Source organism: Populus trichocarpa, chromosome 6 (assembly GCF_000002775.5).
Source record: "Populus trichocarpa isolate Nisqually-1 chromosome 6, P.trichocarpa_v4.1, whole genome shotgun sequence".
NCBI lineage: Eukaryota > Viridiplantae > Streptophyta > Magnoliopsida > Malpighiales > Salicaceae > Populus > Populus trichocarpa.
In genome coordinates, this window is record NC_037290.2 from 18996824 (window position 1) to 19014095 (window position 17272).

The following is a 17272-nucleotide window of genomic DNA, read 5'->3' on the forward strand; positions in this document are numbered from 1 at the left end:
ATCACAATACTATTATCACAAGTGTCCAACTTGAGAAATCGAAAGCTCCTTTATCAACTCTTTGATGTCACAAGCTGGTCATCATGCAGGATCCAATTTTCAAGGGAGCAAATATGGTGATGGTGGTGTTGTTAAATATTTTTTAAAAAAAATCAGTATTTTTTTAAAAAAAAAAATTGGTAAAATAAGACAGCTAAATCAGTACTTTTTTAATCTCAATCACCTCAACAAAGACACCCATAAAATTGCATCATTTATTTTTTACTAGTGTGGATCCCAAGATGATCATGTTTATTTCATTTATATAAATCCTCTTATTATCCTTTCATTTTCATTTGCATGCATCCCAAGTTTATCTTGTTTAAGTTGATCTTGTTTCTTATATGGATTCTGAGTTAATCCTCTTCTTTATTTAGATCTCAAGATAATTTTTTCATATAGTTTCTAATGTCTTGTTTGTTTGCTGGAAAATAAATTCCGGAAAAGTGAATTATTTTCTAATGTTTGGTAGTGTAATGAAAAATAAATTGGAAAACACTTTCCAGTGTTTGGTTATATCATGAAAAATGAGCTGGAAAATAACTTATTAATGTTTTATTTTTCTCAAGTTTATTAAAATAATGAGGAACAAATTTTACAAATTAAAAGGTTGAATGAGAATGAAATTGAAAAAAAATATAATTTCATAAATTATCTCAAATAAAATAAATAATAATTAAAATAATAGAGATCAAATCTAAAAAATAAAAAAAATAAAAGATGAAGAAATTAAAATAATAATAATTAACATTTCATAAATTATTTTAAAAAAAAAATAAGTAACAATCAAAAAAATGAGAACCAAATTTGATAGATAAAAAATTTCAATAAAAAAATGATAAGGAAAAAGCAAATAACAATTATAAAAATGAGGACCAAAGTTAATATAAAAATTAAATTTTAAGAGATGAAATTGAAAAATAAATATTCAAAACAAAATATATATATAGCAATCAAAAGTTTGAGGACCAAATTTGATATAATTAGCAAATAAAATGACATTTCTAAATTTTTCACAACTTCCGGAAAATGTTTTCCGCCCAAATTTTCCAAAAAAACACTTTCCTGGAAACCAGGCCAAATTTTCTTTTGACTGGAAAGTGTTTTCCGTTGACCAACTTTCGTAATGTCAAACAAACATAGGAAAGTTTGGAAAGTGATTTTCTGGAAATTGAATTCCGGGAATAAAATTCCAAGTTAATCTGTTCACATATATTTCAAGTTGAATCTTTTTTGTATAGATCCGAAGTTGATCCTCTCATTCATGCTTATACATTTATGGCTTTATTAGGCAAGATATTTAGTTTCTAAAAGAGAAAAAAATTACCATATTTCAGTTCTTTACAAATTTATTAGACAAAGTCAAGGGAAACTTAATTTTTTACCATAAATATTGTAAAGAGGGGGTAATTGTTGTAACTCCTTTTTAACCCCTTGTTTTCAACATATTTTTTTTTAAATGAAAAAATATAGAAATGCAAAAACAAATCCTAAAAAATATATTTTCAATGCAATTTGGCCAATCTTTGATCATTTCATAGTTTTTGATCATTTTGGTATCATTTTCATGTTAACAAACTTTTCAAAAAAAATGAAAGAAAAAAATTAATTAGAAGAAAATCAGTAAGATTTTTATTAGTGAGTATAATATAATTGTGGAAGAGATAAGATCAATTTGAATTTTAGAAACCCCACCTCCAAGCAATTCAAAAATAAAAATAATAAAAATAAATGAATGGGTAAATACAAGAATGAAAAGAAAGGTTGTGAAAAGTTAGAGAATAGAAAATGTCAAGAGCTTTTGGTGTTAGTATAAATAAGAGAGAATGAATATTGTAAGGAAGGAAAATTTTTTAAAAAAATGAGAAAGGAAAGTTCAATAAGATAAAGGTGTGGAAAAAAAGAAGAAGAGAGAAAACACGTGAAGTGAGCTGAGAAAGTGAAAAGAGAAGATAACCATTTTCCCATCAGCATCTTTAACCTCTCTCATGACAAAAGCAAAAGCCTAAACTTCCCCTTAAAATAATTGTTAGCCATCATACACCACAACCCTTCCATTTGAAAACCTCACCTAAAAACATGTAACCTTTCTACCCACAAACAAACCAAGACCTATTATTGTCAACTTCAAACACACTGCAACTAATAACCCTAACCATCATTGTCAACTCCAATTGAAGCTCTATTATATCTCAAATCTCCCTCGTGACTCTAGAAGCTGCCAATCATAATTAATCTCTCATCGTGACCACCATTGTCACCATATGTGGAAGAGAAACAATATCGCCACATTGTTCGGCCACCTTCAACCTGGTTTCTAACGTCAGCCATGTACGATAGCATCAACAACATAACCTTTACCACTATCAACCATGACCTTTATTAACACCGAAAAAGATTTCCTCTCTCATGATAACAACAAGCCCTTTCATTGTACCCAAAAATAGCCTTTCTTTCAACCTCCACAACCACCAATAATAGCAAGTAATGATGATAAACTAAGAAAGAGAAACGATCCCATGAAAAGGAGAAAGCAAAAGAGAGTATAAGCTTAAAATGGTCAAATCTCCCTCCTTAAACCTCTATTTGTTTTACCACTGACCAAAAAAAAAAAAAAGAGGGGTTGATGGTCTACCTTATCTAATGGGTCTCAATTTGTTTGGGTCACCGGAGCGTGACCCCACGCACCGCCAACCACGGGCACACATGTGTTGCACTCGCCCAAGCTATTCCATTCTTATTTAGTGATCTTCAGTCAACTAATCTAGAAGGTTGATTTCAAACCCAAATATTTTTTAAAAACATGTTGATGAGTTTTTGTTATAATGTATTGATTGTTAGTGTTGATTTTCAATCTATTATGAATGATTGAGATTATTAAAAATTATTATTGGGTGTGTTTGTTCTTGAATGATTAGGGTGGGTTTGATTTATGATGTGGTGATGTAATTATAGATTTTTTTTTGACATAATTAATTTGATTTATTAGGTCGATTTATTATAGTTGTTGTTGTTATGATTGCGTAGCGTATTTTTGGTTTTATTATTATTAGTTTACATAGGATAAAAAAAACAATGATTTTATCCTAAGAAGTCGATCTAAAAATAATAATAAAATCCTCTTACAAAAAAATGTATTTTCAATTCGTAAATATTTGTTTATGATTTTATTATCATTTATTTACATAGGATAAAAATCCTCAACGAGTTTTATCCTTAGAAGTCAATCTAAAAAATGATAATAAGATCGCTTTGGAAAAAAAAATTATTTTCAACTCGTAAATATTTGCTTAAGGTTTTCTTATCGTAGATTGATATAGGATAAAAAAAACCTCAACGGTTTCTATCCTTAAAAATCAATCTAAAAATGATAATAAGATCACTTTAGAAAAATATTTTTTCAGCTCGTAGATTTTCATTTGTGGTTTATTATTATAGATTGACATTGGATGAAAAACAAAATCTCAAAATGGTTTTTATCCTAGAAATTAAAAAAAAAATACTTTTAGCGGATTTTATCCTTATAATTTGATTAAATTTCCTTGAAAAAAATATTTTTAAGTCATAAATATTTGGTTATGGTTTTATTATTCATGCGTCTACTTAAGACAAATAAACTCTCAACAAGATTAATCCTTAAAAGATGACCAAATAAATAGTAAAATTACTAGTATAAATATTTTCTGCTCGTCTTTCAATTAAATAATTATTGAAGTTTTGGTTAAGAATTTTATTATTTATGGTCAACTAAGAATAAATAGACAAGCATTTGGCATTATCCTGAAAAGTTAACTAAAAGGATAATAATTGTTTTCAATATATATGTGACTTAATCATAAATATCCACCTAAAACATATTTTAATAACATGTTAATTGTATTTATCTATAATTTGATAAATGAATCGTCATTAGACATTATTATATAAAAGTGCTTAATAGGTAATAGAAGCAATTAATATACGATTTATTATGAAGACAAATTAACCTAATTAAATATGAAAGCACACATTTTATCATTAAAACAATTAGGGTTTCTAGAGTGATTTTTCATATCCTTACATGTTTCACTTGTATTTCATCTCGATATTTACCTGCGACATAATGACAAGTTCATTAGAAAAAACCCTCGAGCACAACTCATAAAAAGCCTCTTTTGGAGTAACTCAAAAATCATGTCCATTCAATTTAATTATTAAAATGAAATCGAAGATATGTAAATTTTGAAAGTAGTTTTGGACAAGAAATGACTGCAATGAAGAAAAATATATCACCAAGCATAAAACTAATCAGCAGAGTGCATTCACAAACAATAAAACAAAACCAATTATTCCCTCTGAATTATATAAGTTCATACAAGGATTGAAGAAACAAAATCAAGTAGAAACATAGCCAACAGGGAAAAAAAACTTTGAATGAAAGAGAAATTGAAGGGAGAAACAAAATCTAAATATTAAAAGTAAATAGAAGAGGGGGAATCTAGTTGCGGGGGTGGGTGTTAGCTGGGTTAGCGACACCAACTGTGACCTTGGCAACGTCTAATGCAGAGGCTTCAGGCTTCTTCTTGGTGTACAAAACGAAGTAGCCAATAGCGGCAACAACAGCAACACCACCAATGGCCGTTTTCAATGGACACAGAGACAACTTGCGACGCTGGTGAAGCACCTCTGTTGAATGCCGTGCTGCTTGATCTGACCCTGCCATGTCTCTCTTGGCTATCTTAAGCTGTCGGTTTCTTTTCTTTTTCCTTGCTTTGGCTTGTGGAAGCTTTAACTTCAGGTTGGTGATTTGCCATGGATGTTGCAGGCTTTAGACAAACAAAGAGGAAAGGACACGGGGGCTGTTATAACGAGATAGGAGGCGAAAGTAAAGGTTAAATGGACACGTTGAGAAGTTGAAATTTTCAATGTTGACACGCGGCATGACTGTCAATTCCTGTGTGACAATCAGCTATAGAATAGTTCTGATCAGCTATAGAATAATTTGCCACGTGTCGACCCGGAGAGGATCTTACAACTACGGTTCTTATTTTCTTTCTTTGTTTCTTCAGAGCAGTCAGTGCTTGCTTGCTTGCAACGTCAGCATAAAGAGTTGACATTTTTTTGGACCGTTATTTCTGTGCTAGAAAATTATAAAAGTTGGACGTAACTTGTCCGCAGTTAATGTAACAGTTGAAAAGGCACATCAAACAATACATTATCAGTTTGCGGTACACTGCTGATCCAATTATTTTTCTTAACATAAAAAAATATTTAAATATTATTATTATTCTTTCTAATAAAAAATATTTAAACTTTGTATAGATTCATTCCATTTAATCTGGTTAATTTAACGAGTATAAAATCAATTTAAACAATTAATAAAAATATATAATTAATTGGGGACAAATTGGTGAACACACTTTTTTTAGCATAATAAAATTACTTTGTTATCTCTAAAAGCAAAATATATATATTCTCCAGGGTTTTTTTTATTTTTTAATATTATATATATAATAAAATTATGTTGATTCCCTTGAAACAAAAAAAAAAAATTCAATCTATAATCCGGGGGCTTTTTAGATGTTTTGTTTGTTTTGTCACATTAAACTAACTTTTCCTCTCGAAATCAAAAAATGAATAAGCTTGAGTTAAGGGGTGTTGTTATCTTTTCATTTTGGTTTGTTTTGTGGTTCTCATGTTCTAGAGGGTTAATTTGGTTATTTGATAAAGATAAAAAAAAAAAAACAATGTGTGAACAATGCAGATGTGCTTTCGAATAACGTGTGTGGCGTCTTTGATGACCAAGCACTACCTTCCAAGGCAGTGTTGGCCTCGTCTCGGGGGCGCCTCCAAGACAGGACGACGCATATGGTCATTGGATCTCTCATTTGAAGCCAACAACCTTTTCTTTTATTTTTTTTATTTTCTCTTCTCTTCTCGATTTTTGTCCTGACCCTTAAAATTTTCAAAGAATCTCTTTAATTTGTTTTTTTTTAATTTGGTCCCTCTTTTTTTATTATTTCTATTTGTTTTATTTCAGATGATTTTTTAAATTGAAACTTTTATTTGGTTTCATCCCCCTTAAACTTTTTCATATGTGAAATTTGAATCCCTATCTTTTGATTTTTTTTTTTAATCTGAGATCATTTTTTAAATTGAATATCTTTTTAAATTTCATCATTTTTTAGTTTTTTTCCTATTAAATTTGATTTTCATTTTTTTATTGCTATTTTATTTTTTGCCTTGGAAATTTTATGAGGTTGATATTTCCTTTTCAATTTCATTCCCCAACATTAAATTGATTATGTATTGAGTTTTTTTTATTGAACCTAGGTCTAGGATTTAATGAGTTACGAGTTTGAGAGATTGATTCAAGTTTAGAAAATTCACATGAATTTACTTGATATTTTTTATTTATCTCAATTTTTTTAATTTTATCATTCGTTATTTATTTGATTGGAAATTGGGCTTTGTGTGTTTTTTTTCTTGCTTTTTATAGGATTTTATCAATCTTTTTGAAAATGACATAAGTCACCTTGAGTTTTTTTATCAGTCTTTATTAAATTTAGATTTTTTAAAAGTTAAATTAAATTAATTAATTGAATACAAGTATAAGATGCTCGTTTCATGGTATTTTGTTTGGTTTGCTTTTTGGATCGCTATTCTAATAGCTAGTGTTTCTCTTTCAACTACCTGATTTTTAGTTTTCTTTTCTTTTTTTTTTAAATGTTGTCACCCACTAAATATCTGTTTTTTTTTTTCTAGTTTCATCTTTCAATTTTTTTTTGTTTTTTATTTATGTAGGTTTGTTTTATCATTTTGAAAACAACACAGGTTGCTTTAAGACTTTTTAGGGTCTTTGTTGAATTTAGCTTTTTTAAAAGGAATTTTGTTTTTTAACTTAATTAAATTGACTGATTTCATCCTTCAATATTAAATTGGTTAGGTGTTGAGTCTTATTGGTTGAGTTCAAGTTTAGAATTTAACAGGATATGAGTTTGAGAGATTATCATGGGCTTAAGAGGTTCACTTAAGTTTACTTGTTTTTTTTATTGTCTTTTTTATGATCATTTTTTTTCGGTTTTATCTTCTAATTTTTTTTTCCTACTGTCTTTAGGATTTTTAGTCGTTTTGAAAATAACAGGAGTTACATCTTGGTTTTTTTTTTAAATAAATTTTATTTTTGAATTAGATTAAATTAATTGATTAAATATAAGTATGAGATGTTTGTCGTATGATATTTAACAACACATGCAATCTCTTTCAATCACCTAAATCTTAGATTCTTTAAAAATATTTTTTTTTTATGTTGGGAAAAAATTGACTCAGCCAGCAGCATAGTACAGACTATCTAACAACTTAATATCCTATTTGCCCAATTAAAATTATTATAATTATATTATAAAATATACTAAAACCCATAGTCTTTTACATATAGTAATCTATAGTATACATTTTTTTTGTCCTTCAACTTTATTTTTTTCAATTGCAAACTTCTATTATAAATTTAAGGACAAATTTCTTATAATTTGTTTGATAGATATAAAATTTAACAAAAGAGGATTAACGTGTAAAACAAGGAAAAACTGCATGGCTAGTCTTAAATTTGTTCGAAAAAGTTCTTTTTAGTTCACCTATTTTCCTCTACAATCCCTTTAATTTTTGTAATTTAGTTTTGATATAAAAAATTATTTTATTCATTTTTTAGTCCCTATATTTGACAAAGAAGAGACCAACTTACTGAAAAACAACAAAGAAAAGAGAAAGTCATTAGTTCACTATATTCCAACGACAAAAAAAAAAAATTAATCTTGGTGTCAACAGGTCCATTTGATGAGAAAAGTTCTTTTGAAGTGTTTTTAAACCTTCATTTTAGCTGAAAAAGTAGATCAGATCCATGAAAAGTTTTAAAACTTGGGTTGGTTTTTTGTATTTTAACTAATTTTATGTATTTTAACCAATTTTATGCTAATTTAATATCATGAATGTTTTTATTGAGGTTTCTATGGTATATTTAAGTATTTTGAAGCAAAAAAAAGAGTTGAAAATAAGGCCTTTTGGTCCAAGAAACAAGGGACCCGTCATCCTGGCTAATTGAGACAGCTAGAGATACTAAAGATAAAATGTCGTAAGCTATTTGTTTTTTCAAAAAAAAAGAGGGAAGGATGTATACATTTTTTTTGTCCTTCAACTTTATTTTTTTCAATTGCAAACTTCTATTATAAATTTAAGGACAAATTTCTTATAATTTGTTTGATAGAGATAAAATTTAACAAAAAAGGATTAACATGTAAAACAAGGAAAAACTGCATGGCTAGTCTTAAATTTGTTTGAAAAAATTCTTTTTAGTTCACCTATTTTCCTCTACAATCCCTTTAATTTTTGTAATTTAGTTTTGATATAAAAAATTATTTTGTTCATTTTTTAGTCCCTATATTTGACAAAGAAGAGACCAACTTACTGAAAAATAACAAAGAAAAGAGAAAGTCATTGGTTCACTATATTCCAACGACAAAAAAAATTAATCTTGGTGTCAACAGGTCCATTTGATGAGAAAAGTTCTTTTGAAGTGTTTTTAAACCTTCATTTTAGCTGAAAAAGTAGATCAGATCCATGAAAAGTTTTAAAACTTGGTTTGGTTTTTTGTATTTTAACTAATTTTATGTATTTTACCAATTTTGTGCTAATTTAATACCATGAATGTTTTTGTTGAGGTCTCTATGGTACATTTAAGTGTTTTGAAGCAAAAAAAGAGTTGAAAATAAGGCCTTTTGGTCCAAGAAACAAGGAACCCGTCATCCTAGCTAATTGAGACAGCTAGAGATACTAGAGATAAAATGTCGTAAGCTATTTGTTTTTTTCAAAAAAAAAAAAAAGATGATATTTCACCCCCCTAAAATATGAAAAATAGATAAGGCTAGCCGTGTGGGTCTAGCCTTACAAACCCCCGCCCATCTGACCCTCTATTTGTTGTGTCGGGCACTAAGCCAACACCCTCTTTGTATTTTTTTTTATTTTACATTTTTTTTACATTTAAATGTACTATAAAAAGATTAATATTATATTTTAATTACTAAATAATATTATAATTTTTATGAGAATGTTAATATGTTTTTCACTTATTATGTACCTAATATGAAAAACAATTGCAGGGATATTCAATGAAAATAAAATTGTGATTTTTTTAATTTTTAATATGTTTTTTATATAATTTTGTCACATTTATCATTTATTTTTTTCTTTAAATATATATAAAATACTAATACATCGTTTTAATTTTTTTATTATTTATTTTAAGACCATGATGAATTTTTGTTTAGAAATCAATGCTTGTAATTTTAAAACATGTTTCTGTTAAAATAATTGAAGATGCATTAATAAAAAAATTAAAGTATAAATTGAAAAAATGTAATTTTTCTTCTAATTTCAAATGGCTGAGATTTTGTTTCAATAGAGTATAAATTATTGTTTTAATTAAAAAATATTAACATCTAATTAACTGAGAAAAATTAAAAATCTCCATAAAGAGCTGAATTAAATATGTTAATTTGCATATAATTATCAATTTATTTTATTTAACACGTGTTGAATTTTTGTTTTACACTTCAAATATTTCATGATGTTAAAAACAAAATAATATTGCTTATATTTCTTTATGTTGCATATTAACTTTTGATTCAACCTGCAACAACGAATCACGAGTGAGATGGCTAGTCATACTATGAACAATCTATGAGTTTTTTTTCTTCTTTTCATTTAAATTTTCTTTCTAATGGTTTCGTTGCTAACCTAAAAGGGAACGTGAATGTTTGTAATGCTAGTTTAATATCAGTAATTTCGACCATTGAATAGAATCAGAGATGGTTTGAGAGAGTCAGGGGCCCAAAATCGAAGAAAACTGCTACTATTTCCTGAAAGAATCTATGTTAAACTGTCTGCCCTTTCAATACTTTACATGCACTTTACAACTTGCCTGAAAGAGGTGAGAAGAATACCTTAAACAACCATTTCAGCCTCTTTAACACTGGAAGGGATCCCAATATCCAACCTCATGGTTGATTTGTACTGGTCTGGTACAGCAGCACCAGCCTGAACGCAAATTTCTACAACAGCAGGGGCTTGCCCATAGAAGTTCCTCAGCTCCCTTCGCAATGGCGGCCCATCCACATCAGGAACATGCCACACATATCTGGGCGGTATCAAGTTATCAAGCACAGCAGACTGCCAACCATGCTGTCCGTTCCGTTGTTGGTGCTTGTGGGCCCCACAGTTCTGTGCCTTGTGTCCGCTATGTCCCACATGCACCTCCGGGCAATATCCACAAACTCTGACGCGGTACATCTGCATTAACTTCTTGGCTCCTTTCCTCATCTTTTCCCATGCTTGTAGTGTTTCCTCGGCAAGCAAGGTTTTTTCTTCTTCATTAGTTGGGGCTACTGCTTCTGAGATGGGTAATTCGGTTAATAGTGGCTTTAGAGGAACTTCTGGGACAGGGTCTGGTAGGTCACTTTCATCTGCATCAACAAATTCCCTTTTTCCGATGCGAATAATTGGTTTTCTTCTCCTTTTTGTTGGATATTCAGAAACGTAAACACCAGCTTGGATGCAGAGCTCCATTACTGCAGGAATTCGGGGAATTGAAAATCTCTCCTCATGTTTAATTCGTTTTCCAAGAGGATCATAAAGGTGGTAGGCTTCTATTGGCACAAGTACATCTTCGACAGCTGCATTTGTCCACTGATGAAGGCCCTTGCGGAGGGTGGCATGTTTGCCTTTACATGACTTGAATGGATGTCCTTCAGGTCCCACGTGGAGCTCGTTACACCATCTGCAAAAGGTAGACAGTAATCACTATAATATAGCAACCTTCAAACCATGAGGAGAGACCATATTCACCACGAAGGTTGAATTCCCCATGATAATTCTTTATCCAACTAACTCGATTGCACCTATTCACAGTAAAGATAAAGAGTGCTTTGTTTAACACTGTTAATTTACCAACCAATAGTATTCAGTAGCAAAAACATCTTATCAAAATTCACTATTACCATCTCCCTGCAAATCATAAAATTCAAGATGCTTCATAGGCGTGCCAAAACTCCAACCAAAAGTTCACTAATACAACTCCCTTATATCTCTTTACATCATTTATTTCTATATTCCCACTGACAATAGGTGCGATTATCATAAGGCCAGGTCAACTTCTGAGCATGATGAACATTGGCAAGCAATAACATCTCATTCAGATGCAGTCATCTATAGAAGGGCCATCAGGGACAACATATGACACACGAACCATGCATTTTGCCTTAAAAGTTTTAAGGAGGAACAGTATGACTAACCAATTTAGCCAAACACAACATTGCTCAACATGCTAAAATAGTGCATGTGAGAGCAAGATAGAACAATCCCTTAAGATACCCATATGCTTCTGCAAATAAATTGGATTGCAAGATTGTAACCAAGAGCTATGGTTTTTCAGAGATGAAGATTACCCACAAGCATGCACAGGAACCACTTTTAACAGTTTCTTGAGATTGTTAATTAACGTGATCCTTGCATTGAATACATCATAAGCAAGTGGCACAAGGCATTGAACGAGCAAACCATTCTTTGGAGGTGGTGCACGTCCTTTAGGTTGGCCTTTGTTCTTCTTGAACCTCTCCCTTGCAGCTCGTCTCAACTCAACTATGGGTATTGGAAAGGGCTTCTTCTCCTTTCTTGAATAATTCCGAGGAAAATCAGCATTTTGAGGATATTCGTTTGTGATAACCAGTTCATGTGGTTGACGCAACATCCTTGGTGTAGTTCTAGACTTGAATGAATGCCTAAGTTTAAGATCACTATGCTGCAGAAGGGAAAAAATAAAATTCATTTTAAACAGAAAAGAGATAAATAAAAACCAAGAAATGGCATTATATTTCTACGGTGAGCATAAAGATGACTGATTATAGAGTCAAAGTGTACAACATACTCAAGAAACGATGTTTAAGTTCAAATACAAGACTTTCTAGCACAATCGTAGTAGTGTTATTGCCCCAGCCCTCATACTGCTGCTGCCTACCAGATCTCAGAGGCAATGGCATACAAACTATGGCTGGATGACATATAATCTTTCATAGTATTGTTCCTGGACCTCAGGTACAACTGTGCTTCACCAAAAGCACCATTTGGGGCCTTTATTGATCAACTTATCAAATCATCAATATGCAAGTTAATATCTATCAGTCCATTGGTTTCATCCACCAAAAAACATAAATGATGGAACGAATTTCACATTGAAGCTGCCAAGGCCCACAACTAATATGGTCACATTTTTCCATCAATGGAGATTAAAAATATTTTCCCCAACATGTAACATTTGATCTATAGTAATTTCTGCAGAAGATGAAACCATTACTATTCTCAAGCAAGTGGCAACGCAAGTAAAAATGACCTCAATCACTTTTATTTGCGGTGTTAAACACCAATGCAATCAATTGTGCTGATCCTCCACAAGAAACAATAAAAATAAACAAAGCCACGCCTCACAACAACTGAATTGAAAGGAAAATTCAACCTAAACTACTCCTAGAATTGTGGAACTCATACGCAACCAATCACACTACACTTAATAAAAAAAAAAATCAATGCCACACAAAACTGTCATAACAATGACTCCCAAAAATCAGAGGCAATATATAATATACGACAAGAGAAGCCTTTTTCACATATATTTTAAGCAATTTAAACAAAGGTTCCTGATGAGCAAGAAAAGCCAACGTTCTAGGACAAACATAATAGCCTAATGAAATTAAGATTTAACTAAACAATACAAAGAGTTAAAGACATCATCAATTCCCATTTCATTGGTGAGAAAGAACCCAATACAATAAAGTAGCCAGTGATTGCAGATTGTAAATAAAACCCAGATGAACAAGAAAGCATGAATTGGTTATTACAGCTTCGGCATACCTGAAAAGAATGGAAGGAGCTAAGTTTGAGAAATTCTGAACTTGGGAGAAAAGAAACAGTGAAGGGTTCCATTCTGAGAAAGGAGGACCTTAATTTAGAATGAAAAAAAGCCATGGTGCACAAAGGGTAGTTAGAAGACGATCCACAGTCTGTCCCTGAAACCAACCAAGTTTACCAACAAAATTTATTCCAACCAAAAGAGGAAATCTTGAAAATTTGAAACCAGAGAAACAGATAAGTGAGCTTACATGTTGCAACTGAAGAGGAAACTAACATTTTTTATGGAGCGGAAGGACAAGGAATCATGAGAAAATCTAGGTGCTTTAACTATAAGTCATTGGCTACAAGGATGAGGAACTCCTGGCTACCTTTAAGCCAAAGCTCTCTCAAGCACAAATATATATATGGAGATGATGATTTTACAGGTGCCTTTTAATATCCAAAATAGCCCACTTCCACATGCATTATCCACGGATTAATAACGTAGGTTTTGTATTTTAAAAATATTTTTTTAAAAAAATAATATTAATATTAATTTTTTTGTTTTAATTTAATTTTTTTAATTGTTTTCATGTGTTAATATAAAAAAATATTTTTTAAAAAATAAAAAATATTTTAATTTAATATATTTTTAAATAAAAAAACTTTAAAAAATAATAATTATTATTCTTCCAAACTTCCCCGAAAAAAACTTAGCTTGAAATGGTTCGTAGGGACTAGACAAGCCCAGGCCATGACAAGACTGAAATGATAACTCATTAATTGATTAATTATACATTCGCCAATTAATTAATACATAATTAATTGGAACATTTCATATTATAATTATTTAATTTACACGTTTAATGATTATACATTCACTCATCACAAAGTTTTATAGTCATGGGACCTGATCTAGAGTTAACCCGCTTAATGAAGTTTTAAGTTATATGAGTTGAGTCGGGTTAATTTAAATTAATTTAAAAAAATTAAAAAAAATATTTGAATTTTTAATATGTCATATAAAAAAATTAAGAAATTATTCATGTGAATATAGATTATACATGTTATAAATAATGAAATTTAAAAAATTATTTTAAAAGATTTTATATTTTAAATTAAAAAGATACTATGTTAATATGCTTTTTTTTTTAAATTGAAGTATTTAAATCAAAAAGATTTTTTTTATTCTATATTGAAAAAACATAATTTTTTTTTTGTGAATATAAAGTATATATACTAAAGAGTTTCAAATCCCATATTGAAAAAATAATTTTTTCTTATGAACATAGAGTAGATATATACTAAAGGGTTTGAAATTCTATATTAAAAAAATAAAATATTATTCTAGTATTTATATAGTGAACTTTGAAAAGAGTTAATAACCAATCAAAAAATATATAAAAATAGGGTTTCTAGCAAGGAAAAAAAACAAATTTGAAAAAAAAAACGGGTCTCAACCGGGTTTTGTCGGGTCATCCTGGTCACGGGTCAGCCCGGAGGGTCAATTGGGTTTTGTCGAGTTTTTGCTCATCCTGGTTTTTTACCTTACCCGAACTAGTCCAACCACTAAATCAATCGGATCTCTAATCGACTTGTCCGACCAGTTCAGGTTTAATATGTATACTAAGTTTAAGAAAATATGAGGAAATTCAATAAGAAATTATTATACAAACTTGGTTCACCCTCAAAATTATAGACTAAACCAATAAAATTATTTCATGTAATTTAATATGGAGACATTCACTGCACATTTTATTTGTTTGTTTGGTTTTTTTAAGAAAGTATAATTAATGTTTCTTTTCACCCACTTACCGTGAAAATATAGTTTTATTTTCATAAAAAAAAATAGTTAAAGGAAGAAATATTAATCTAGAACTTAGGGGTTGTTTCTTATTTTTTTGTTTTACAGCACAATAAAAACAATTAAATTACCATTAAATTCAAATTTTTTTTAATAGATGTTTAGGTTTTTTTATGGTTTTTTCGTTATAAGCGGCTAGGTTAAGGAAAATTTAGTATTTTTATACATATAAAATATTTTAAAGATTAGAAAGTAGCTGGTGAGTGCTTATCACGTCGAAGCTCATAGTTACACTTGTGCTTTTTGAGTGGTGTATACAATGTCCAAACTCAGGCTTTCATGGCAATGTTTGAATCGTCACGGTAGCCTCTCTATCTATGGATGTCACGTATGATCAACAAACCTCTGATATGGTGTTATTGACATTTTTTTTTCTCTTTCTACTCCTTGATTTTCGTACATGCCCCTATAAATTTTCAACACAACTCTTCAATGTATTTTTCCTTTAAATTTGATCCCTGTTCTTTTTATTACTATCTGTTTTTTTTTTAAATAATTTATAAAATGAGATTTTTTTTTAATTCCATCATTCTTTGATTTTCTCATTTGTTAGATTTTATCCTTATTTTTTAGATAACTATTTATTTTTTTAATCTTTTTCTTAATTGATTTGTTTTTCAATTACATCCCTTTATATTTCATTTCATTTAGTTTTTAAATTTGATCCTTATTTTTTTAGATTGCTTCCCAAATTTTTCCAACATTGTTTCCTTGGTTGCAAAAGTCTCTCCAATTGATTTCTCGTCCTCGGAAGGTTGATCTATAACCTCAAATTATTTTGTTGACAAATTGCTAAGATTGTGAAATTTTAGGACCAAATGCTTATTATTTTGTATAATATTTGGACTGTTTGAACACTTAATTTGGTTGATATATGTTGCAATTTGATATAATTTGTGTTGGATAGTTAATTTATTTTTTAGATTAGAAAACACAACAATACCTCAGTTTATATCAGACAGACAAACAAAGCAGCTTACCTTAGGTAAGGTGTACTAGGGATGATATATCCTCCCTACACACAACTAGTCCCCTTATTCAAACTTTGAGATCGGTTAGAGTTTTTAATTATCAAAATACTAGGCGGCAACTTCTTTTTTTTATTTATTGATAAGAAACAAGAATTCCTTGTCCCCCCCATCACCAGAGAGATCCCGACTTGAGAGAAATATCATCACAATGTCATACACGTGCGTCATCGACCAAGCAAATCCAAAAACCATCTCTAATTATTGTCTGTCTCTTCTTCCACAATAGTAAAACACAATAGATAAATTCTTTGATTAGCATTATAAGCAACTACAACCAACAACTTAGCCTTTTACTTACCATAAAAGTGAGTACCGTTAATACTAATTAGAGAATGACAATATTACAACCTATCAATTGAAGCACTAAATGCTCGAAATGCTCTCTTAAATATTGCATTATTGTCGTCAACTATTTTATTATCTAGAGAGACAATTGTCCTCGGATTTGAATATCTAATGGCTAGTAGAATTCTAGATAAGTTTTGAAATGACTCTTCGTGTGTACCAAATAACAGCTCCAATATTTTCTGTGTAACCATCCACACCTTCCAATAAGAGACTTTATGCCCATAATCCCTCTCCACAACGCCTTGAATCGTTGCAACACTCGTACTTAACTCTCTCTTCGTAATTGTCAACATCACCTCAGTTTTTAAATCTAAGTCAATCTGACGATGGCGTTGCAAAACAAAAGAGTTCTGACATGTGTGTAACCCTTTCAATTTTGAGATTTCCCATATATCAGACGTTTGGTGTACCCCTACACAAATACCATCTACAAACCGGTTCCTGAACACACTGCAACTGAACATAGGTTTTTGTTGAACGATGAACCTTATACTGTAAAGAATTCTTTATATGCTACCATTTTACTATATTAACACATTCAGACTTGTCTCAGGATCTTTTTCCAACCTCCAATTCATTAACTGATAAGCTCGAATGCCTACGAGTCTACAACTATCAGCTCAATCATGGCATCCATATTGATCATCCATACTCACAACCTTAGAGTCAGGATTAGAAGGTGCTATGTATTGATTAACAGGTTTAACTAACTCAATATCTCAATCATCCTTATCTTCCTTATCGTCCCCATCTTCCCTCTTGACCATAACTCTATCAATATGATGCTTATTTTTGTCATTACTTGGTTTGAATTCTCCATAGAAATATGAAGAAAATGTCATACCTAATTGCGATTCCCTATTAACAATTCCTTGCACTCATATTTGTCTACTAGCATTACCACCTAACTTAGATGGACCAGCTGCTCATGATGCCTATATGGTTATTTGAGAGTTACTTGAAAACCAGGTCAACTCCATAATATAAGAGTTTCCTCGTCTAGATCTACTATTCATGTAGAGCCCTAGCATATTAACCTCATTAATCCTTAGAAACCCAAACATTGAATTCACACCCT

At 30.3% G+C, this 17272-nt stretch overlaps 1 protein-coding gene across 2 annotated transcripts; it reads right to left on the minus strand.

Annotated features, from left to right (window-relative positions):
* Positions 1–9903: 9903 nt before the first annotated feature.
* Positions 9904–13389, minus strand: LOC7485247 (APO protein 2, chloroplastic). Of its 2 annotated transcripts, none has more exons than XM_024602704.2 (4): positions 13221–13389; positions 12973–13127; positions 11514–11866; positions 9904–10846 (listed from the first exon to the last, which is right to left on the minus strand). In XM_024602704.2, exons 1-4 carry the CDS (start codon positions 13246–13248, stop codon positions 10015–10017), a joined length of 1368 nt encoding a protein of 455 aa, XP_024458472.1. In that variant the 5' UTR covers positions 13249–13389; the 3' UTR covers positions 9904–10014. The 2 variants fall into 2 exon arrangements, with proteins under 2 accessions (XP_024458472.1, XP_024458473.1); XM_024602705.2 differs by having other exon boundaries at positions 13061–13127; positions 13221–13301.
* Between the last annotated feature and the right edge of the window lie 3883 nt (positions 13390–17272).